General features: G+C 41.6%; 1 protein-coding gene across 4 annotated transcripts in view; it reads right to left on the bottom strand.

Annotated features, from left to right (window-relative positions):
- Positions 1 to 2,472: 2,472 nt before the first annotated feature.
- Positions 2,473 to 24,500, bottom strand: part of CCDC91 (coiled-coil domain containing 91) — a 349,923-nt gene continuing 327,895 nt past the window's right edge. Inside the window, exons 13-15 of one of the 4 annotated variants that reach the window (XM_027593308.2) lie at positions 5,045 to 5,112; positions 2,848 to 2,909; positions 2,473 to 2,674 (exon numbers count right to left, since the gene is read on the bottom strand). In XM_027593308.2, coding sequence (XP_027449109.1) covers positions 2,894 to 2,909; positions 5,045 to 5,112 — 84 coding nt within the window. In that variant the 3' untranslated portion in view covers positions 2,473 to 2,674; positions 2,848 to 2,893. Of the gene's footprint in view, positions 2,675 to 2,847; positions 2,910 to 5,044; positions 5,113 to 5,138; positions 5,283 to 10,948; positions 11,007 to 24,500 lie in introns of those variants that run through there. The other 3 variants (XR_003519855.2, XM_027593305.2, XM_027593307.2) reach the window with 3 other exon arrangements.

Here is a 24,500-nt window from a genome sequence, read left to right on the forward strand (position 1 = left end):
GCCAGGAGAAAGATTTCCAAGATGGAGACTAAACAACATCCCCCGGTATCTCGTTCCAAAGGTTGGGAAAGTTCTGTGCCAGCAAACCACTTTGTGGTTGCATTAGACGCTCTCTGCTGCCCTGCGGTTAGCTGGAAGTCAGTTTACCGCAGGGCTTTTATCACCCAGCGGCTGCATTTAGCTTTCTGGGTGACCGTGGCCCACACCCCAAACCAGAGGAAGGCCCTGAGGGGCTTTTTGAGGACCATCCAGAAACCCTCAGAGATGCAGGAGGTCCAGATCAGATCTACAGACACACATTTAAAAAAAAAAAAAAAAAAAAAGGAGCTCACTTTGGCGCCCTCTAGGGGCAGTTTACTGCCACCTTGTAGATTGTGAAATCCTACGTTTGGGTAATTTCATGTCAGTATGGAGACAAACATCTTGTTAGTGATTTCCTCATATGGCTTACCAGTACCCTTTCCTACATTCTTTTTGTTGATTATTTTACATGACCACAGGATCCCTTTTCTCATGGAAACTTCATCATAAAATCCTGTACTGAAGGGGGAAAAAAACCAACAACAACAAAATTAAAGCCAGAGATTTTGATTGTGTCTATCAGATCTGTTTATTTTGATGCAAGCACTGAAGGCAGCTCTTCAGCCATCCTTTTTAAATGTTTCCCTTTCACAAACATGTGATTTGAGTTGGTTTCATTCCCCTTTAACAAATGGGGGAGCTCCGGGGGAAGAAATCTTATGATGCATCATATTGAAGAGTAGGGCATTTAGAGTCTATCATTCCCGGCACCACTGGGTACGTTACTTAACTTCTCTGAGCCTCAGTTTTCTCAGGTGTAACGTGGGTCAGAGAAGAGTGCCTTCCTCATAAGGGTGCTCTGAGGATGAAATGAGATCATGCCGCAAAAACATGTCATTCTCCTTCACAGGTATCCAGAGTCTCTGGCGCTCAAGACAGGACAGTGCAGGAGACTCAGGAGTCACCTAACAAAGGCATCCACCTCTCAGGGCTGTTGAAGGCATTAAATTAGTTAATGAAGGCAAAACACTGAAATAATGTTTGGCACCTCTGAAACAACTGAAATCGTTTGCCATTGTTATTTTCCTCGTAGATTTCCATTTTCCAGTTGAGCAAACTGAAACATACATTGGTTAAGTAACTGGCTCAGGAAACGGACAAATAGTAGGCAGTGGAGTCAGGAATCCATCTTGACTCCACTGCCCAGGCTCTTTACCACTATGTTCTCTCTAAGCTTAGTAACTATTAACCATCAGTATTATTTTGACAGGAGAAATAATTTTCAGGTGGGTCTGCTGCCACCTACAGAAGAGAAGTTTCCAATTCGTCAGCCTGAGAAGTGCACATTTCTGCAGCATGAGCCTATGTATACAAAGACACTAAAAATGTAACCACCCATCCACCAGTCTTCTGGTGGCATGGGGCAGAAGTCCTCCACATTTTTGTCTTACAGTAAGAGGATATTTTCTGCTGGCTGAGATATTTGACTTGATCTGGGAAAGTGGAGATAGTCAATAAGGAATTTAAAGAGGGAGCATTCAGGGGAGAGATGAAAAGCGTTCTTAGGGTCTTCCTGCCGAGATGAACCCAATCGAATGCCCTGGTAACTCCTAATGTTTCTCTAGAAGAGGCTCCAGGCCACTCCACTTTCTGATTCTAGCATGGAAGATGCTCCCTGCTCCTCTGAGAAGTAATTTGAGGATTCTTGTAATTTCTGTTGAACTTGGATAGAGACGTTCTATGCTAACCATCAGTAAAGTGTTCCTAATGTAGTCTCAGTAGAAGAGCTTCCTGACGTAGGGCTTTCTTCAGCTCTCTTGGTCAGCATATTACCAGCTCTGCTATCTAAGCTGCTAAACCTCAGAGTCTCCCAGTTCAAGGATTTCCCACTGATTTTAGCTTCCAGAAGCAGATTTCCCACTGTACCACCAGATCGTGGGTAAAGTCTCCTGTTATTCCGCTTACTGTCTGCAAGTGCTGAGGCTTTGGAAACTCAAATCTCTGAGGCGGTCTTATTTTCTCTGAGGGCACAGAGCTAAAAGAAGACAGTTTGTTGTTTTAGGGAAGACACTCATTCCTAAGAAATTTCTAGCTATTGGGCAGTGGAAAAAAAACTGTTTTGGAAAAAGTTTTTCTGATGTTGAAGTGGTACAAACATGTATTTAAAGGAGATGCTTTCCTCAGAGGTGTTGCTGAGATGTATGCCTATATTTGAGCTCAGTTTGGCTCTGAGACGTCCTCGTGCATTTTCCCATCCCTTCTTTAGGCACATTGGTAAAATACTTCATGAGTTAGTTTCTTTTTTTATTAACGTGCTATACAAGGATAGAGGCCCACTGGTCCTGAACTAAAACTACCTGAAAAAATCTATTTTCCTAGGAAGTGCTTTCCAGTAAAGAGGAAGGTGTTTTCAGGTTGAGTTTTAGTCTTGAAGACTCTGGAAGTCTTCCTCCTGCCTGAAAGTTGTCATCCTCAACAATCGCTACTAACAGCAGAAGCAGTGAGACAACAATGATAATGATAATGCCACTTACATTGGCCTCTATATTGGTCTTTACTGTGAAAAGTTCAAGTGCTTCATGCAAGTTCAGAAAACTGAACTTGCAAGGGTAACTGTTTCACTAAAGGGCCCAGAAGAAGTTACTCACTGGAGCTAGAAAAAAATAAATACAACTTTAGTACTTTTAATATGCATCAAAATTCCAAGTGTAGGGCTGTATACAATCTAAACTTTGAGGAGCAGGGATGCCTTATAGTAATATATTCATTTATTCATTCATTCATTCATTCATTCATTCATTCATTTGATGTCCATTGAGTACTCACTGTATGCCAGCTATTGATCAGGGAGTGGGCTGTAGAGTCCCTAAATTCACAGAGCGTCCATTCTGGTGGTTAGAGACAAAAAAAAAAAAAATTCAAAATAAAATATCAGGCGGACATAAATGTTGTGGGGAAGCAAAGGAAGGGAGCTAGGAAATGCCGAGGGTCTTATTTCCTATGGCGTGGTCAAGGAATGCCTCCACAGGAAGGAGGCATTTGAGCAGGCATCTGAAGGAAGCTAGGGCTCCATGAGAGTTGTTACAGTAGAATTTTCAAAAAGCCAAAAAACAGCTCTCATATAAATAAAAACTGGACATATGTCAAAGATTCATTCTACTCGGTAATTAGTAAAGGATCAATAAAAGGTTAAGACTGGGTCAAGGGGCATTTAAAAACCTGGCATTTACAGGAAGTTTAAAAATGGAGTGCTCAATGAAGAAAGAAGGTTAGGTTAGAGACAAAGCTGGTTAATGTCCTACTATATTCTATATAAACTCTATTCTTTCAAGTTCTCTTTCTAACAGACAGAAATTATTTGGTCTCTCCTGGAAAAAGAATCTACAAGCTAACAAGAAACTTCACTACATCTAGGACTTTTAATCAATGGTAAACAGTAAGTCAAAGAGTACATTCCCCTAAATAACACTTACGTGGGCCTATGAGACAATGTACCCGTAGCACACTAAAAAGACATACTGCTCCCTTTTTTATTTTCAAGTTTTGCTTTCTTTTTCTTCTTTGGTTTTTTGTTTGTTTGGTTTTTGGGTTTTGTGTGTTTGGTTTTGTTTTGTTTTTTTTTACAAAAGTCATGCAGATAGCTGGAGGAGGAGCACTGCAAGTACAGACGTGAGTGAGTTGGCCCCTTTCCCTCACTCCAGGAGGAGCCCCCCGCCAACGCAGACTCACACATTCACCTGGATCTCATCATGAAGTTTGGTGTAAGTTAATAGCTGGGGGTAGTCTGGAGAAGCTGGAAGATTTATGCTGGAAAGAGAATGGGAATGGAAGTTGGGAGTTGAGCGTGGGGGGAATTTCAAAAGATATTAGGGAGTGATGAGTATGAAACATGGTGAATAGGGGGAGAATGGATTTGGACAACACTTTGCTACTTTTCTTGGGCATGAAAAGGTAGTTCATCTACGCCAGCCCCACCTTTGACTATTTCCTGGGAAACTGAGCAAAGACATGAATTGGTTCCCATTACTTTTGGTTTGCTTGTTGGACTGTGTTCTATAGGAGATGGGACCATGGTGCTTCCTGGCTTCATGTCTGTCTAGCACAACCTTCTTTTGTCTCTGAAACATTCACACGCATTAGGGTTCTTGCAGCATGGAGACATTGTCACTGTCCCTGAGATGTAATCTCTGATTTCCAAAATACCTCCTCCTCCCACACTTTGCGCTGCATACAAACCCCCATGCGTGCCTTCATGGTAGCTTCACTACCACCCAGGGAACCAAGTATCTCCAAACTCTTCACTTGGCCAACTGGGTGATGCTACCATAATAACAGAGGTCTTTCAGCATGAGGAGCAGGTACGGGTGTAGGAAGTGATTTTTTTCAGATGGCATTTATAGTCCCTCTAGGATATCTAAGTAGAACTGTTGTTCAGTAGGCAATTTCCCCATTCTCCTATCCCACCCTTTTACTGACGGATGAAGACAGAACAGTGTGGGTTTCAGGCACCAGACAAGAATCTGATGGAAGAGGAAAACAGCACTGATGGATGTGCTGTACCTCCCACCAAGAAGGATAATATGTGGAGGGAGGAGGAGGAGGCAGTGGGGGAGAAAAGAGATGAGTTTGTGACCCCAGCGTCTTTGCTTTTAGAAAGAGGCTCTTGCTCCCAAACATTTTCTTCACACTGCCTCCAAGCCTACTAATTAGAAATTCATTTAGGTTAATAGTCAAATATCCTGAAATGATGAAGGAGACCACCGTTCTTTCATTCCTTCCTGTACATTGGTTCAATAAACACTCGTTTAGTTCCTGGTTATACTGAAGCTTATGAGAGAGTAAGAACAGAACCATACTTTGGGGACCCCAAGTAAAAAGGGCAAGTGCAAAGGGGGTTGGGTAAACAGTCCCTGAAAAGGACGCTGAACACTTTCATTCTGGTCGCAACTCCGAGTCCTGAGGCCAAAGAAAGTCAGGCCCGTGATGTGACCCTTGCAATCTGAGCCCTGGCCTCAGACAGTACCTGCAGGGTTTCCAAAGCTCCACACTTGGTTCTCTCTTCTTCTGGAGGCTATCAGCTCCAACTTCATCCTGAATATTGGGGAAAGCAATGCAAATGTCTGTGCATGTCCCCCTGTGTATCCTGGGGGATGTTTTCAAATTTCATCCAGTTTATATGGCACCAAGAAGCATTCTGTTCTCTCTCCCATCTTCAAGGGCAAGAATTTGATTCCTGATTGCTGAGAAAGGCCAGACTTCTCCTAGAAGGAAATATTTTTGTTAGAGAAGTCTGTGTCAGATTATTTCGTCTGTTAACAGCAGAACCAGAAGATAATGAGGCCTATTTGACAGAGACTAGCATTGACAAATGGTACACATTTTTGAACTCATTTCAAAGTACAAACTCCTATTTCATTTCATTTTCTAAGGCTCTGAATAACTTATAGACAATTTAATTGCCTGTATTTGGAATAGGGAATTCCTAAAATGCTGAGTATAATATTTGGATTTAAAGAAAAAGACACCATAATAGAGGCCATTGTTCAAGTAAGTAGAGACAGGTTCATGTGTTTCAAACCCTGGATAAAATATAAAGAAGATCATTGAGCTCTAATTTGAAAGAATTCTACTGAAAGACTCAGAAAAAAATCCACTGTGAGAATATGAGACAGAATTATAATATTTACTGGACAACTGTTTGCTAAGAAGCATTTATTTTATATCACTTTTTAACAAGACCGAACTGTCAGATTGTTTAAAATTCCATTGGAAAAATTTGGATTATCACAAAAGTGTTTACTCTTTTCTCCTTCCATGTGTATTGGATTACTCATGGAGGACAATGGAAAGAATCTGAGAAATGATGGTTTTAACAGCAACTTAGACTCCTTTTCAGAAACATTATAGACTATGTAAACGAAAGCGACTTTGGGACATGCATTAACATAGCCTTGATACTACTGGTGTGATGTAAGGCACCAAGAAATGAAATTTGCCAGATTATCCCTTAGAAGATGATGGCACACATGAAAAATCCTTCCCCTATAACAACCGTGCTTGCATAGGAATAAAAAAAAGAATCATCTTTATCTTGTTTTGTTAAATACCATTGTTAGCTCCAGCAGCATGATTCAGAATCTGTTTAATAAAATATGACCTTTTAAAGTCATTCTGGAATGCTGGAATTATCACCTACGAAGACATTGCAATCATCTATAACTTCGATCACTCACTGAGTAGACTTCCATTAAAAGCATGTTTAGGACAAAGCCGAACCTCTTCTTGGTATTAAAATCACATTTGATTATCCATTCTAATACCAGACAGGCATGTCCACTCTTTTTTTTTTTTTTTTTCCTGTAAGGTCTGAGTTTCAGGGACACAGATAACTTGTAATGATGCATCAGCTCTCAGCTGCACGAGGACCACCCGGGGGGCTGGTGGCCCCAGACTGTGGGGTCCCGCCCCCAACCTGGCTGAATCAGTGTACCTGAAATGGGGCAGAGAAGGCGTTTCTAACATGTGACATTAGTGCTGCTTTCCTGGGAACCACACTCTGAGAAACACCGCACTAAAGGACTCTGGATAGGGAGTGCTAAAAGGAATTTTAGGAAAAAAATTCTTATGTATGTGGGTCAGGCTGGTCTTGTGCAAAATGAAGGGAAAAAACAAAAAACAAAAAACAAAAAACCCAAGCCTAAGCTTCCCCCTTAAGGCTCAGCCTCTCTATGGCTCCCGCCTCCAAACAGAGCCGCCCTTGGCTTCCTGTTTTCCGTTCGCTCTTTCTTACCTCTAGTTCTCAAAAGTGCTCACAGATCCTGCTAGCTTAATTTACCAAATGTACATTAATCCTAGCAGTTATTCCTCTCAGAGACCTTTGCATTTTAACATGGATCAAAAATTTAGACCTGATAAATGAAATGTGAACAATGAAAGGTGTTGATTTTTAAATGGGAAAAACTTTGTTACATTTCCACTCCATCACCCACATTACACTAGAGTGATCTAAGAGTCCAATCTCTTCATGTTACTTCCCTCTTCGAAGTCTTCCATGACTATCCTTCTCTCAGAGGCAAATTTTAAATGCTTAGCAAGTCTTCCAAAAGACTTTTCCTTTTTGTTTTTTTTTAAAGATTTTATTTAGGGGTGCCTGGGTGGCTCAGTTGGTTAAGCGACTGCTTTCCACTCAGGTCATGATCCTGGAGTCCCGGGATTGAGTCTCACATCAGGCTCCCCACTCAGCGGGGAGTCTGCTTCTCCCTCTGACCCTCCCCCCCTCACACTTTCTCTCTCTCTCTCTCTCTCAAATAAATAAATAAAATCTTTTAAAAAACACACTTAAAAAATAAAGATTTTATTTATTTATTTATTTGAGAGAGAGAGAATGAGTGATGGGGAGGGGGGGGAGAGAGAGAGAGAGAGAGAGAGAGAGGCGGACTCACTGCTGAGCAGGAAGCCCAATGCAGGGCTCAATCCCAGGACCCAGACTTCCAGGCTTTTCACCCTATGGCCCTGCCTACCTGTTCAACCTCATCAGCCACCTCTCCCTCCTTCCTCTTTGTATACAATACTGAACTACTTCAAATTCTCTGAAAATGTCCTTTCCTTAGGATCAGCTACATCATTTTGGGGACCCAATGAAATAGGAAATGCAGGACCCTTTGGCCATGATGTATTAAAGAATTTCAAGATAGCAACCACAGAGCATGTATCCAAGACCAGAGGTTTCTGAACACGGAGCCTTGTGTGGCTGTAGGTCACACACCCGCGAAGCGGCCCTGACCATTCCAGAGACGATAATCCTTACGTCCCTTGGCACTTGTTCTGGGGTATCACAAAGAAATCAGTCAAGATGTGTTATTTCCTTTTGCTCTGAGTCAGTATCTCTGGATTTGTTGAACTTCAAATGGAGGAAAGCGCTTGAGTTTCACCACGCCTTTGTTCATTTTCCAGGAAATCTCTGATGTAGCCAGAGTACGAGGTACCACTTTGACCCTGGCACTGACCTGTTCTCCTTCTGCCACTGTCATAATCTCTCCCTCTTTGGTACCTTTGAAAGGTACTGTTCCTTCCTCCTGAAATTCCACTCACTGTGTATCCCTGATAAACTCGCTTACCGGGCTTTAATCTCGTTTGCGTGAGCATCTTATTCACTAGGCTCCAAGCTATTCCAAAGCATCCATGGTGTCTCCATCTTTGTATTTGCAGAATCCAGCATGACGTCTGGATCGGAGGAAGGACTTCAGAATGTTTGTTAAATGAAAGAATGGGAGGTCACGCGTCCTGACATTTTTCCCCAATTCAAAAACAGTTTCGTGGAAGAAAACCTTTCTAAAGCCAAGCGGTAGCTTAAATGTGACTCAGTCTTCCAGATTTACTAGGTGAGGTTGTCAATTTACCTTTAGTTACCATGAAGGGAGGAGGCTCTGGGGCAAGAACTGAACTCCTGGGTCTCTGGAACCTAATCGAAGGGGGTGTGACCCCCCTCCCCCCCCAGATGTGTTCAGTCCTGTCAGTGGAGGAATCTAACACATGAGAGAGTTTTCGAGAATCATCAAGGATGCCTTTCCTAGACTGGCTTCATATGGGAACTTTTATTCTTAATTCAAATATCAGAAACTGTCTGAGGTCTACAGTCAACTCTCCCGGGATGACGGTCTAGTTTGTGGTTGATGTAAGATATTTGCTGCCCTCCCTCCCCCGTGCCTTCTGACTACACGTTGTCATTCTCCTGTGAGTGGGTGGCGAAATACCTTACAAGCCGAAATTCAAACCAATAAAGTCTGCTTTTTGTAAGTTTATGGTTTATCTATGAATTTCACGTGCCCAAGCTAGCTTCATCCCTGGTTGAGACAAAATTTGAGCATTGGCTGGATATCATATTTACTTAGGTATTTTTCTCCAACTTGCGGGCATATACTATTCTGGGCACATTTTTAGAGAAAATTCAGGAAGCTTTTTTTTTTTATTCAGTATAATCTTTTTCGTTGTTTTTTAGCCATTGGTATATTACTTTGTCCTTGCAAACAGTCGAGGATTGAAGCAGCGTCTGGTGTGGTTTTTTTCTGGCGGGGCAGGGGAGAAAAGAGCCAGTTGTTGCTGCTTCTTTCCCTCTTTCCCTTCCAAATCTTGAGAAGTGGGTGGGCTTTCACTCCCTCTGGGTGCCTCCAGCCCTTGGACCTCACTAACGAGCTGGGACAAAGGGTGGTCAGGTTTAGACATCTAATCTCAAAAGACAAAAAAGTCCTCAACATTAGATGCCTCCACAGCAGATACCTAGGCCTGAATTGCCATTCCGATAGGCACACCTGCCCAGCTGCTCGGAAAGCAAATCCTGGGCTGCCTATACCACGCCACTGGTCATGGGGTGGCAGGGAGCCCATGAGAATGTCTTCATTGAACCAGAAGCGGGTCTCAATAGCAAGGCGACTTTATCTTTCTTTTGGATGTTAATGGTTCAGTATTACTTTTAACCCGTTGAGTGGACTTCATTCCTTCACCCTGAGCTTGGTCTGTGCATTCCCAAATCAACTCCTGTTTGCTTGGATACTTAATTCAAGTTGCTTTGATAGGCTTAGAATCAGGACCCTCAGGGTTGGGAGGGGGTTCAACCGGTTGTATAGTCCGTCCCTTCCGACACTTGAATCTGCTCTACCATGGCCATACTATCTCTGCCTAAACCCTACCAAGGATGGCAATGGACAGCCGCCCAAGGTCACCCTCTTCAGCCTTGAGTAGCTCTTTCAGAAACACCTTCTTTTCATAAACCAGATGTCAGCTAAAGTCAACTTGCCCTTTCAGATTGACATGAAATTGTTTTGAATTCTCATGCCTCATGAGGTAAGCCAGTCAGCCACCTTTTCAGACTCCCTGTTCATCTTTGACATGTGGGCAGGAGGTTGTTTCTAAGTGTCCTGGCCACTTCCGGCTAAGGTCGAATCACTCCTTTCTATGGAACCCTCTCCTTTCTATGGAACCCTCTCCTTTCTATGCCCATCCTCCTGCCAGCTGTCACCTCTTCCTCTACACGAAGCAGTTCTCTTTTTCTCCTGCTGGGACATTCCACATGAGCCTGTCTCAAACACAAGGCCGTGCGAGTGTGTGTGTGACCACTTTCCTAGGACAATTAAGGCAACTGCTGGAGTTAACAGTGTGGCAACCAGTCAACTTATGACGAAATCGTACCCATTTCTATTCTTTAAAACCTCTCAGCTACGACATCACCAAGACCCCACTTCCTGGCCACATTTCTCTGTGGCTTCCACCTCCTATCATGTGCCGGCCCCCCTCTTTTCTTCTAACTCCTCCCCTCTTCTGTCAAATTTCTTGCTCATGTCCCAAATTCTAGTTAACTTACTCAGGAGAGAAGTTTGGTTTTGCCTTTATATTCCAGACCTTGACCTTCCGACCTCATGGCCCACACCCAGGGCAGTTTACCAATGTGTTTTCCCAAAGACAGCCCACTCCCTAAAAGTCTTGTGCAAGATGTTACCCTGTCCCCATGCAGTTACGCAAAGTCCAAGTCTGACTCCCTGTCAACTTGATCCAGTTCATTACAAGCTGCTCTGTCTCGGCAGGCTTCTTGCTCTCTAGTCATTGCTATGGATGGAAAGAACACAGGCTTTGGAATTAGACCAGAGTCTGAATCCCAGATCTACTATTCATCAGTGGTGTGACATCCATTGGGCTAACTTTTTGAGACCATCTTTCTCAGCTAAGAAGTGGTGATATATTATACCATCCACAGGATTTGTGTGAAAATGTGATTTACTGGCACATAATAGCCACTCAACAATTTTTATTTATTGTAATTAAGATAAAATAAAATGGAGACCAGGCTTAAACATCTCCCAAGCAGACAGAACCATTTAAGCCAAGTAAGCAAAACTCAATCTAGCTTATTTTTATGAGCATCCATGGAACTTACCTTGGGTTATTTCTTGTAAATGCCAATGATAATCATCAAAGAAACTTAAAACTTCTTCCTAAAATGGTATAAGATAAGCACTTTTAACTAATGTTCTGCCATCTGGAAACCCCCACTGCAATAACCAATCACTGTGAAGGTCAAGTAACTTCGTCATTGTCATTTTCTAAGCCATGCCATAGCATCATGCCCCTGAGCTTCATACTCCTGGGTTTGAGGTGCCCCTGATTGTGACCAGTTCATTTCTCACTCAGTAAAATATTCATATCAAGTAAAGCTCTCTGAATTTTCTTTTAACACTTTCCTTCTCCTCAGCCTCAAAAAGCTTCAGCGCTGGTGTGGATGAACCTTCCCCAGCCTGGTTGGATCCCTGTTTGTTTTGACCTCGATCCCTATCTCCTTGCTATCTTGGCTCTCTTGGCATTTCTTCTGGTCCCTGCTTTCATCCCCAGCTTTGGCTTTCACTACTCAGTCGCTCACACTCCTATGCAGAAGGGTAAGAAAATCTGCTCCTGCCTCCCCCTCTGTGTGCCGTTTTGATTCTGACTAATCTGGAAATAGCTTCAGAGATGACTGAGATCAAGTTACGGCTCACAGGTATAATTGAGCTGTTTCCTAATTTCCAAAGGGCATCAGAAGTGCTGAGATCACAGTGAAGATGGATCCTCTTTTTGTCAGAGAGGACTGAAGGAAACCCTGGCCACCATACCTCTGTTTTGGCATCTTACAAGTAAGCACCTCGGTACCCCAGAACAGAAAACAAGTCAGAGATGCCATGATGGCTCTCAGAACCCAAATCTCACTAACATACAATGTTTAAAAATCTTAAATAAACAAAATATCTTGCAACATAATCTCTGTTCTAGTGCTAAATGACTCCGTTTTAAATACATAAAACTCCACATGTAAGCCCTTAAGTGTAAAATGCTGATAAGGAAATTGATACTAAGTGAAGATGATCATTTTTATGATTTACTGACCTACCATATAGGTTATCAGAACCTCAAAACTAACTCAGCCTCTGATGAGGTGGGAGTCCAGGATGGAAGTTCACAGAGAATGGACCCTCATCCACTCAGCCAGGCAGATGCTCCAGAATGCACGTCTCCTTCAGATTTGGCTATTCCTTTGGTGCGGGGAAAGAGCTGCATGATTTCACTGGCATTTTCATATTAGAGAAGAATTCTAAAGAAAGTATCATAGTTGAGCAGCTTGAAGGGACTGTCCTATAAGCAACTTCAAGCAAGTTATTTGTCTCTTTGAGGTCCAGATGCTCGTTTGCACAAAGGGTATAAAAATGAATACCAGTATTATTTAGAAACCAGGTCTGGCTATTGTAACAAAAGTCAAAATAATTGCGACTTAAAAGAGGCAGGATTTTTTTCTCGCTCATGATACAGTCTGAACACAACCAGTCCAGAGCTGAGAGGGAAGCTCCCCAGTTTGGGACCAGGCTCCCCGGATACTGTTTTGCATCTTCAACACTCATGTTTCACCTCGGGGCTAAGCTGTCTGTTCCCAACTCTTGCTTCCACATTGAGCAAATGAAAAAGGAGAAGGGGAAGGTTTGGGGACAGTCTTTCCCTTTTTTGGGGGCGTGAACTGCAAGTTGTTTACATCTTTCTGCTCGCATCCCATTGGCTAGCACATAGTCACGTGGTCACACCAATCTGTACCACAAACTGCAAGATCGAGCCTTCCCCGGGGATGCCCTGTGCCCAGCTACAATTCAGGACTTGTCTTGGCTGACAAAGAAAAAAAGAATACATACTCAAGGACAGCTAGCAACCGTCCTTACGGTTACCCGTGATCTTCTGCTAAAATAGAGGTGGAATGTTTGACACGAAGTCAAGGTTCAATTGGTAGTAGTTAATGTGGTTTTTTTTTTAATAATAAGCAAAAATTTAAATCAGTCTATTTTATTTCATTCTTGATATAGAGACAAAAGAAAAAGGTGTGTGTGCCTTCACACGGAGACTCCCAATGTGGGTCTGATTAAGAATGACTGAAGTTTGGAGATAAAGTTACCGTCACTGCCCTGGCCTCCTGGTCCTGCTGGGTTTTAGGGAGTGAAGGCTTCGTTGGGGGGCCTCAGCCTTGCCCAGTCCCCCAACCAGTCCTGATCAGATCATCACTGGTGGGCGGTCTTTCGGTTCTACATGGACAACTTGGTGTGTGCTGGGGTAGTCCAAATTGCACTTCCCCCTTAATGCCCAACTCATTTCTTCAATTTGGACATCTGGGTTTCTGGCAAATCTCTTTCCCTTCTCCACTGGTCCAAGCATACCTCATGAACGAGTTTCCCCAAAACGTTACACAAAGGAATGTTACCCATCTCCCTTGTATACACTGCCATGCTGCTGCTATCATTACTTTTCATGCAAGGATTCTTTTTCCCTCAGGTTCTAAGAACAGAACAGATGAAAAAGAAAGGGAAGGGAAGGGGAGGGAAGGAGACAATAGGAAGCCAAGACAGTAGAAAACTATGCCAAAGAGAGATAGATCCAGAATAGAAACCAAGCTAATAAGCACACACAGGGTAGTGGGACTCTGCAGTGGTGAGCGGTCACAAGGCAGCACTCCATCACTCCAGGTCACAATCCAGGAAGACATAAGACATGTCCTACTACATTGGGAGGGAGAATTGATAGCGGTGGTAGGGGAGGAGGGTGATTCATGCATCATTCCATGCTCAGATGATTCTTACATTCAGCAGGACATCCAAGAAGGACATATCCTGAGTGAAAAATTACTTGACATATTGGCAAAGTACTAAGTACTAAAATCACATTTCACTGACAACGAGAAAATTTTCAAATTAAACTGTGGAGCAGTCACCCCGTGGCTGTGTAAAGAAATAATATTTTACAATAGGTGTCTTTGGGGCTTTCTCTGTCAAAAACAAAATAGTCTGACCAATTAGAGCAGGACTCAATAAGGGGATAAATTTCACATGGACATTTTGACTAATGATAAAATAAGAATATACCTCAATGTGAGAGATTCAAGGGATCTAAGTGGCCATCAGAACATGGTGGGTTTTTGTTTTTGTTTTTGTTTAAGATTTATTTATTTATTTGAGAGAGAGAGAGTGTTGAGTGAGGGGAGGGCCAGAGGGAGAGAGAATCCTCAAGCAGACTCCATGCAGAGCACAGAGTCTGATGCAGGGTTCCATCTCACGACCCTGAGATCCTGACCTGAGCTGAAACCAAGGTCTGACGCACAACCAACTGAGCCCCCCAGGAGTCCTTGGAACACAGTGTTTTATAGTTAAGAAAGCTACAGACTTGCTTTGGCCGTATGCTCAGACAGTGGTAGAACCACAACTAAAACCTAAGCACTGGAGGCTCCTGGGCTAGTGAGCCTTGTCTGGAACGTTCTGACATCAGAGGAATCTCTTAGTCTGTGAAGAAAATATCTCTTGTGGGAAATCATTAATATGTCCTAAAACTGATTTTATCAAAAAGGATGAGACCTGAGATGGTGAAACAAATTCTAAGGGTATAAACAATGTCATCCAACTGTTGTATAACGACCACATTCCAGAGGAGTTTTCAGAGTGACAAATGACTTCAAACAAACATTTGGGTCTGGCGGCACATTTTGTAAGTGGCTTTAGAGGAAATGTGGAACGCAGAAGAATGCAGAAGAGCCTGGTGATCTCAATAGGCTGGGAATGAGGAAAATCCTATGTTAAATCACTGGAACAGAGAATAAGGTAATATTTGTGAAATCCCCCTTCCTATCTGAGTGAGACAGTAGGGACCACCTAGACCCAGGAGATGCTCCCTTTAAGTGAAGAGCTGCTCCATTTGACCATACACCACGGCCGGGATCAGACTGCATGTGTGGGAGAGTGACAAGGGACCATCCCACCGGTAAGAAAAGCAGGTAGGAGCTGGTGGGCAGCGGGCGGTGGGAGGCAGCAGGTTGAGGGGAAAGTACACTGCACAAGGATTCAGAGGACTTGGGTCCCAGTCCTAGAGCTGTCGCTAGTTGTCCTAGTTGTACCACCTTGGGCGACATACTTAACCTCTCTGGATGGGCTTCAGTGTCCTACTTCATAAAAGAAGGTTTCACTTCATCTTTTTCCCAGCTCTAAAATTCTGCTTTCCAGGGCTCGCTATTTAAATGCCTACACCAAAGTTTCCCAAACCTCCAACCTGAGGCCATTCGGTCCCCCAGGGGACATGTGGCAATGTCACAGCTGGTTGTCACACAGTGGGAAGGTGCTACTGCTATTGGCATCTGGTGGGTGCAGGACAGGGATGCCACTAGACATCCCAAAATGCAAGGACATCTCCCCTCAACAAAGAATTGTACAGCCCAAAATGTCAGTAGTGCCAAGGTTGAAAAACACTAACTGAAAGGGCAATATAATGACGAACCCATTTCAGCCAATTATTGTCATGTTGCCAGACCCGTTTTTTTAATAAGAGAATTTGAAAATGTGAATTTTTATGTAAAATATTCCCAAATGAAGATATAGCAGCACATTTATATATAAAACGCTTTGGGAGCCAAATAAAATGGGGCCTTAGGTCCGCAAGCTATCAGTTTCTGAAATCTTACTTAGCCACATACTGTCCAAGTAATTAGTGTAGTTTAACTGAAAGCGTGGATTTTTTTTCCCTCTGTGGGAATATCCTTTCTGTCTACTTCTCCAGGTTGTCGCAGGATAATAGTATCTTGGAGCTGGAAGGAACTTCAGAAATCACCTAATACGCAGTTATACCCAGAGAAGGGACTTTGCCCTTGAACTCAGTCCGCCAATGGTCTGCCCGCGCCTGAGAAGCCAGGTGTCTTGACTCCCTGTCCCGAGTTCTGGGAGAGGGAGAGGAAGGGAGGCGGTGTGCACGAGAGTGCCAGATGTATCTCTCTTCCAGATGTGGTCTGCCAGCACTTGATCTTCCAGCTGGGCCTGAGCAGCACCAGATGTGACCCGAGGATTAAATGAGAGGGATGGGAAAGCACGCCAGAGCCTGTAAACAGCTCCCCTGTCTCCCAAACGTAAGGTTGGTATTAGCGTTCGTTTTTCTGCGATGTACAACGCAGGCAGCAATCTGGGCGACAGCAGACAAGCAAGGCAAGTGCCTGGTACTGGCCACAGGGAGGCCTGAGCCGGCGCGTGTGACTGGCTCAGCCCGGACACTGTACCACTCTTAGAAAAACGATTCAGAAGCCCATCAATACTAGCCGTGGGCCGCTGAGAGGAACAGTGTTGTCACAGGGCCATCGGGACTGAAAGTGCAGTTTTCTTTCTGGGTTCATGGGAGCTAGTGGCGTTAGGAGATCAATCCGCAAGGCTCACGGGGGTTTAGGGACCTCAGAACTCTTCCCCCCCCCGCCCCAGCACACCCCCTCGCCCGCCTCCAATGATGCTTTCGTGCCTCCTGCTGGCATTCTGCCCCATCCCGTCTGCTTCGCAAGGGCCTTGGGCGGGGGGGGAGGGGGGGGGTTGGTGCTTACAGCGGGACCACAGGGCTGTCTCGGGGGCTGCGCAGCCGGCTCCCAGGGCCGGGGTGCACCAGGCCAGGTCGACAGCCACCCTGTCTGCTCCCGCGCGGCCCGCACGAGCCGATGCTCTCTGGCTCTGAGTCCTCAGAGTCACTTCCATCTTTGCTCACCGTGCTCCTTGTGGTTATGCGGAGAGGCCCGAGTTTGGGCACCAGCATTCAGAGTTTTTTTCTAATTATTTAGTGCAAAAATGGCTCCCACGTCCATGGTGAACTTGGCCACCGGTCGTGCGGGCCGCCGAGGGGGTGAGGGTGAGACAGAACGTGTCTGCCCCGGCAGGTTCCACATTTTTTAGGATAATGAGAGTTTTTGGTTCCTTACAGGATGTAATTATAAATACGTATTTGCAATAGAACCAGCTCAATGTGCTTAGCTTTTCATGAATAGCACACTGCACTTTGGGAACGCCGCCCTTTCCTTAAAGCTCAGCAGAAGTCTTCCCTCCGGAGGAGGCCTTAGCCCGGATCTCTCTGCTCTGATTTTCCTTCGCTCTTCCGTCTGTACCACTGACCAGGGAACCACAGATTCTCTTACTCTCTCTCACCCCTTTATGTGTGATTGCACCTACTCGCTGTTCTACCTAATACAAAGTAGTAACCTTGAGAAACATCCACACTCCTTTATCATTTTTATCCCCATCGTCTAGGCTGGTGTGCGGTATTTACTAGATTCCCAGGAAGAGTTCACAGTCGTTGGAGACTTGCAGGGCCAGGGACCCAATAAAGAACATCTTGCTTCCACCTGAGACTGATACACATTTTGAAGTCAGACATGGGAGAAGCAGAGATAAAGGCCAGTCACGAAGGCTTAAGTCTGAAGACACAGCTGCAGGCCAGGGGCAGCTGAATGTCCTGGTGTTGACTGAATGGGTCGTGGTGCCGGAGGCAGGCCTGTCACTGGTGGGGAGAAAACTGCCCCCAGGAAGGGTGGAGACAAGTTCTCAAGTGGAAGCTCATCTCCGTTGGGAAGAAGGACAGGGTTTTTAGTCACTATTATATTTATTTCCAATTTACCAATCTGAAAACCAGGGTAGCGGCCTTAAGGCTGAGTGACCAAGGGGGCAGAGAGACATGGAGGTTACACCTGTGAAGCTCCCTTCGTAAGGAAGGCTACCTGAGAAGTCGGGGAGGGTTGTGCCCCCTTCACAATTAATTTTAAATGATGGCAACCTCCAAGCTATTTTTTCAACTATCTTTATCAGATTTCAACACACCTCCTTCAAACCTGATCCACATCCCAACACAATCTTCTGGTATTACCTACCCCTCCCGAAACAGGGAAAGCAAGAGTGATTTTATAACATCGTAAGATGATCACATTACTAAGAGTTAGTACACTAACACTCTAAATTTATTAACTGAACTAAATCATTTCTTCAGTGGCTGCATTAGTACAGACTATCTGTCATTCACCCACCTTTCCAGAGACTGGGGAGAGCCTGAGGGAGGAACAACTCCAAGCTGAAGACTGGCTACCCTGCAGAGACTGGCCAGAGGTGGACAGCTGTGTAAGAGCTTAATTAGGCCAATTCGGGGGTAGATTCAAAGCTGTGACCAGACTCTGTGAGGCTAAGGAAGCAGCATCACAAGGTTTGTACTTTAGGTTTTTCTTATTTTTTTCTTTTCTCTATATAAAAGAGTTATTTTTTTAAAAGCAGTTTTAAGTACACAGCAAAATTGAGAGAAAGGTAGAGAGATGTCCCATGACCCCCTGTCTTCCCCCCAAAACACACACAGCCTCCCTGATTACCAACATCCCCCACTTGTTATAATTGATGAACCTATGTGGACATATTATAATGACCCAAAGTCCACAATTTACATTAGGGTTCACTCTTTGTATTGTATATTCTATGGGTTGGACAAATGTATAATGACATCTATCATTAGAGTATCACACTATTTTCATCGCCTTAAAAATCCTCTGTGCTGTTCATTACCTTCCTCTTCACACCCCCTACAACCATTGATCTTTTCACTGTCTCCATAGTTTTGTCTCTTCCAGAATGTCCTATAGTTGATATCATAAAGTAGGTAGCCTTTTCAGATTGGCTTCTTTGACTTATTAATAGGCATTGAAATTTCCTCCATGTCTTTTCATGGCTTGATAGCTCATTTCTTCTTAGCAATGAATAATATTCCATTGTCTGGATCTACCATAGTTTATCCATTCACCTACTGAAGGGCATCTTGTTTGCTTCCAAGTTTTAACAATTGTGAGTCAAATTGCTATAAACATCCATGTGCAGGTTTTTGTGTGTACGAAAGTTTTCAACTCCTTTGGATTAATACTAAGGAACGCAATTGCTGGACTGTCTGGTGAAAGTATGCTTAGCTTTGTAAGAACTCACTAAGTTGTCTTCCAAAGTGATTGCATCATTTTGCATTCCCACCAGCAATGTATGTTGCTCCACATCCTTGTCAGCATTTGATATTGTCAGTCTTCCAGATTTTGGCTATTTTCATAGGTGTGCAGGGGTATCTCATCATTGTTTTAATATGCATTCCTCTGAAAACATGAGTGTAGAGCTTCTCATATGCTTATTTGCCATCTATACATCTTTGGTGATGTGTCTGTTAAGGTCTTTAGACTTTTTTAATTGCGTTGTTTGTTTTCTTATTGTTGAGTTTTAAGTGTTCTTTATATATTTTGGATAATGGTCCTTTATCCAGTGTGTCCTTTGTAAATATTTTCTCCCAGTCTGTGGCTTGTCTTCTCATTCTCTTAACATTGTCTTTCACAGAGTAGAAGTTTTTAATTTTAATGAATTCCAGCTTATCAACTATTTCCTTCATGGATTATGCCTTTAGTGTTGTATCTAAAAAGCCATCACCAAATCCAAATTCACCTAGGTTTTCTTCTATGCTATCTCCTAGGAGTTTTATAGTTTTGCATTTTTACATTTAGGTCTTGTAATCCATTTTGAGTTAATTTTTGTAAAGGGAGTAAGGCCTGTGTCTAGATTAATTTTTTTCTTTTTGCCTGTGGATGTCTAGTTGTATCAGCACCATTTGTTGAAAAAATTACCTTTTTTCCATTTTATTGCCTTTGCTCCTTTGTCAAAGATCATTTGACCGCATTTATAAGGGTCTATTTCTGGGGCTTTTTTCTGTTCCATTGATCAGTGTGTCTATTCTTTTGCCAATCCCACACTGTCTTGTTACTGTAGCTTTATTGTGAGTCTCGAAGTTGGTAGTGTCAGTCCTCCATCTTTGTTCTTCTCTTTCAATATTGAGTTGGCTACTCTGGATTTTTTGCTTCTCCATGTAAACTTTAGAATTAATTTATCCATATTTATAAAATAACTTACTGAGATTTTGACTGGGATTATATTGAATCTATAGATCAAATTGGGAAGAACAGACACCTTACAATATTGAGTCTTCTTTCCCATGACATATCTCTATTTATTTAGTTTTTCTTTGATTTAATTTATCAGAGTTTTATGGTTTTCCTCCTATCATATAAATCTTTTACTTATTTATTAGATTTATAACCTGAGTATTTCATTTTGGGAGGGTGCTAATGTAAATGGTATTGTGTTTTTAATTTCAAATTCCACTTGTTCATTGTTGGTATATAGTAAAGCAATTTACTTTTGTATATTAAAATTGCATACTATGACCTTGCTGTAATTATTAGTTTCAAGAGGTTTTTGGTGATTCTTTCAGATTTTCTACATAGACCATCATGTCATCCATGAACAAACATAGTTTTATGTCTTCCTCCCCAAGCTAAATGCCTTTTATTTCCCTTTCTTGTCTTGTTGCATTAGCATGGACTTCCAGTACAATGGTGAAAGGAGCAGTTGAGAGAGGACATCTTGGCCTTGTACCTGACCTTATTTGAGTTTCTCATCATTAAGTGTGATGTTAGCTCTAGGTTTATTGTGGATATATCTTTATCAAGTTGAAGGAGTTCACCTCTATTCCTAGTTTGCTGAGAATTTTTATGATGAATGTGTGTTGGATTTTGTCTAGTGCTGTTTCTGCATCTACTGGTATGATCAATGGTGATATTATCAATAGCATGTAATATGAGGATTATATTAATTGACTTTTGAATGTTGAATTAGCTTTGCATACGTGGGATAAATCACATTTAGTCATTGTGTTTTTTTCTAAACTTTTTTGGGTTCAGTTTGCTAATATTTTGTGAAGATTTTTGCATCTATGTTCATGAGAGATATTAGTGTATAGTTTTCTTGTAATGTCTTTGTTTGGTTTTGGTATTAGGGTAATACTGGCCTCTTAGAATGAACTAGAAAGTATTCCTTGTGCTTCTATCCTCTGAAAGAGATTGTAGAGAATTGGTATAATTTCTTTCTTAAATGTTTGGTAGAATTCACCATGAGTCCACCTGTGCCTGTTGCTTTTTGTTTTGGAAGGTTATTAATTATTTATTGAATTTCTTAACTAGATATTGGCCTATTCAGATTGTCCATTTCTTCTTACGTCAGTGGGCAAATTGTGTCTTTCAGGGAATTGGTCCATTTCATCCATGCTATCCAATTTATGAACACAGAGTTGTTGATAGTTTTCTTTAGCATCCTTTTAATATCCACAGGATCTGTAGTCACATCCCCTCTTTCATTTGTGATATTAGCAACTTGTGTCCTCCCTTTTTCTTAGCCCAAATAGAAGCTTATTGTTTTACTGATTTTTTTCAAAGAATCAGCTTTTCATTTTAATAATTTATTGTATTCTATTGATTTCCTTTTTTTTAAATTCATAGATTTCTCCTCTAATTCTTATTTCTTTTCTTTTGCTTACCTTGGACCTAACTTTGTCTTCTATTTTTAGTTTCCTATGGTAGCAACTTAGACTATTGATTTTATATCTTTTTATTAATATATGTATTCAATGCAATAAATTTCATTCTAAGCAACACTTTTGTTGCAGCTCACAAATTTTGATGTGTTTATTTTCTAATTCTTAGTGGTTCCAAGAATAAGCTTAGACATAAAGAAATTTAATGAATTTGGTGAATGAATCCTGGGGTGATAACCCTTGTGGATGAGTGAAGTTTCCCAAAAAGTAGGTTTACTTGCAAAGAGTAAAGGGATAAAGAAGAACATTATATTTAGGAGAGAAAAGTAAAACTTGGGACAAGAAATAAGGTTAGGAACTGGGGTAGCTATAGTATCCTGCTTGGAAAGACTTAATTTGGGGGAATTTTTTTGGACTATGGAAATATTAAGTGGATGGTTGAACAATTAAACCAAAAAAAAAACATTAAAAATAGAACTGTCATCAAAATCCAGCAATCTTGCTTCTTAGTATTTATTCAAAGGAATTGGAATCAAGATTTCAAAGAGCTACTTTGCACTCCCATGTTCATTGCAGCATTACTCACAATGGCCAAAATATAGAAAGTACCTAAATATCCAATGATAGGTGAATGGATAAAGAAAATGTGATATGTACATACAATGGAATATGATTCAGCTTTAAAAAAAAGGAAGCAAATCCTAGCATTTGTAACAACATGGATAGACCTGGAGGACAGTGACTAAGTGAAATAAGTCAGACACAGGAAGACAAATACTCTATGATCTCACTTACATGTAAAACCAAAACTAGTCAAACTCATAGAAATAGAGGCTATAATGGTGATTGTCAAGGGCTGGAACTAAGGGGATATGGGGAAGTGATAATTAAAGATTACAAAGTTTAATTTATATAAACAAGTTCAAGAGATCTATTACACAGTAGTAGATGATTATTATTGTAAAGATAGTATTATAATAAAGATATCATTATTATTATTATTACAAAGTAGGTGGGAGGAAACCTTGGGTGGTGATATCAGGGTATGTCTATGACCTTAAGGGTGGTGATGGTTTCATGGGTATATACTTACTCCAAACTCTTCAAGTGGTAAACATTAAATACGTATAGCCTTTTACATGTCAATTATACCTCAACAAAAAGAAGAAAGAAAGAAAGAAAGAAAGAAAGAAAGAAAGAAAGAAAGAAAGAAAGAAAGAAAGAAAGAAAGAAAGAAAGAAAGAAAGAAAGAAAGAAAAAGAAAGAAAGAAAGAAAGAAAGAAAGAAAGAAAGAAAGAAAGAAAGAAAGAAAGAAAGAAAGAAAGAAAGAAAAAGAAAGAAAGAAAGAAAGAAGAAATGACAGAACTATGAAAAGAAGGGAGTCCCCTGTTCATCTCTTCTTGACCATCTCTTCTATGGAATCCTCTGAAAAGGTGGCAGTGACACAGCGAGGAGAAGGAAGGAGAACTATATCTCAGGGGAGTAGCAATCAGGGATGATTCAGAAACAAATATAAAATAAAAAATCTCTTTCGTTTACTAAATATACCATAGGGAGATAACTCTTAATGGGAAGAAAAACCTGATTACTGGGTCATTTATGGAAAAGGCACTGCTGTCTTCATAATACAATTATCAATTTTCTTTTTGTGTTCTAGAAGGCACCATTTCATTACAGCTACACTATATTTCTTTATAAACAAACATAGATGTGAACCATCAGCCAAGTAAGGTATGCTCAGTGATTCTTTAATCATAGCATATTGCAGAGCTACTTCCTTTTCCTAATTTCTGTTTCTATGATTATTTTACAGAGTTGTGCAACACACAGATGACACATGGAAATCAGAATTATTGTTTTTACATAGACCACATTGTTTCTTGCCTGTAAATTGCTTCCAACTGGCTTTGAAAAGAATATTGCTTTATCCTGCTTTCAACCCAGGGGAGCTACCTGAAAGCATTTACACCCCATATTCCGTAGAGTCTATTTCTGTGCTCCTCCATCTTGCCATTCGGATGGACTCTTATCAGTCAGTGTTTCTTCTTAGGGAAAAATTCCACTGGGGCACAGGAGAGTTTAGGATTCTTGAGATGAAAAGGTAGAGGCAGAAAATACAAAAACCAACTGTTTGGAAGAAATCTGGAGCATCCTAAAAGTCATCGTAATTAAAACACAGCAGTTTGTAATTATTCTAAAGGGGAAAACCAGTAAGAAAGGCTCAAAAATACTAGTGTGGTACCCAGGGTCCTGCCACATTAATTCAAATTGACTTAGATATGATATCCTCAGATGGGCTGAAAACTAGTTGGAAGGCTTAAAACAAAAGAAAATGCAATATAATGAGGTGGAAAAAGCAGTGGGTTTGGAGTCACTGGAGTATGGTTGGTTCTGCCATTGACTAACCGACTGACCTTTGGCAATTCATGGAACTTCTCTGTGACTCAAATTTTGAAACTGCAAAACAGGATACTACCACTTAACCTTGGGTTTAAGGAATGTGTGTAAAGGTTATTTTCTGTTTTCAAACACTGCTCTCCACACCCCTCTTTCTCTTCTTTCCGTCCAGTGATAGTCTCCTGCCTCACTTCCGCACCAGTCACCTGCTTCATCTTCCTGTGTATATTCAAATTCTTCCTTAGCATAAGCTTCTGAATTCACAATATTTTAATATTTCCTGAAGCCAGCATTCAATGTCATTTCAAAAACTTAGTCCATTAGTATATTGATGTTCAGTGTTTCTTCAAATTATACTTCAAATTAAGAAAAAATTATTCCTCTCATTATCCCTTTGCTGTTCATTTACCATTTACAACTCCTTGGCTTCTACCATCAGCTAAACTTAATTTGCTATTCAAATGCTTGTTAGAGGTGAAGAGGTCAAACATAAAGGGGCTTATTGAGGTGTTGCTTTGATAAAGTCAGGGTCATCTCTGTAATGGTTTAGAGATATTCTCCCAGTGCTCAGGAATAATGATTGTAATTATGTTTCAGTAGAAGTTCTCAAACTCTATTGTGTATTAGAATCATCTGAAAAATAAGTTAAAAATGAAAATTTCTGAAGCCTGCTTTAGAAGATTCTGATTTGGAACATTTAGGTAGAAAACCAGGAATCTGCATTATTAACAAGTATCCCCAATGCAGGTGAGCCACAGACTCCCAAAATGCTACTAGAGATTATGTAGGCAATTCCAAGAGTAATCCGGAGTTTTGAATCCTTGTGGCTTTAAAAAAGAATATTTTATAAAGAAAAATATTTGCAAAAG

This window comes from Zalophus californianus, chromosome 9 (genome assembly GCF_009762305.2).
Source record: "Zalophus californianus isolate mZalCal1 chromosome 9, mZalCal1.pri.v2, whole genome shotgun sequence".
Lineage (NCBI taxonomy): Eukaryota > Metazoa > Chordata > Mammalia > Carnivora > Otariidae > Zalophus > Zalophus californianus.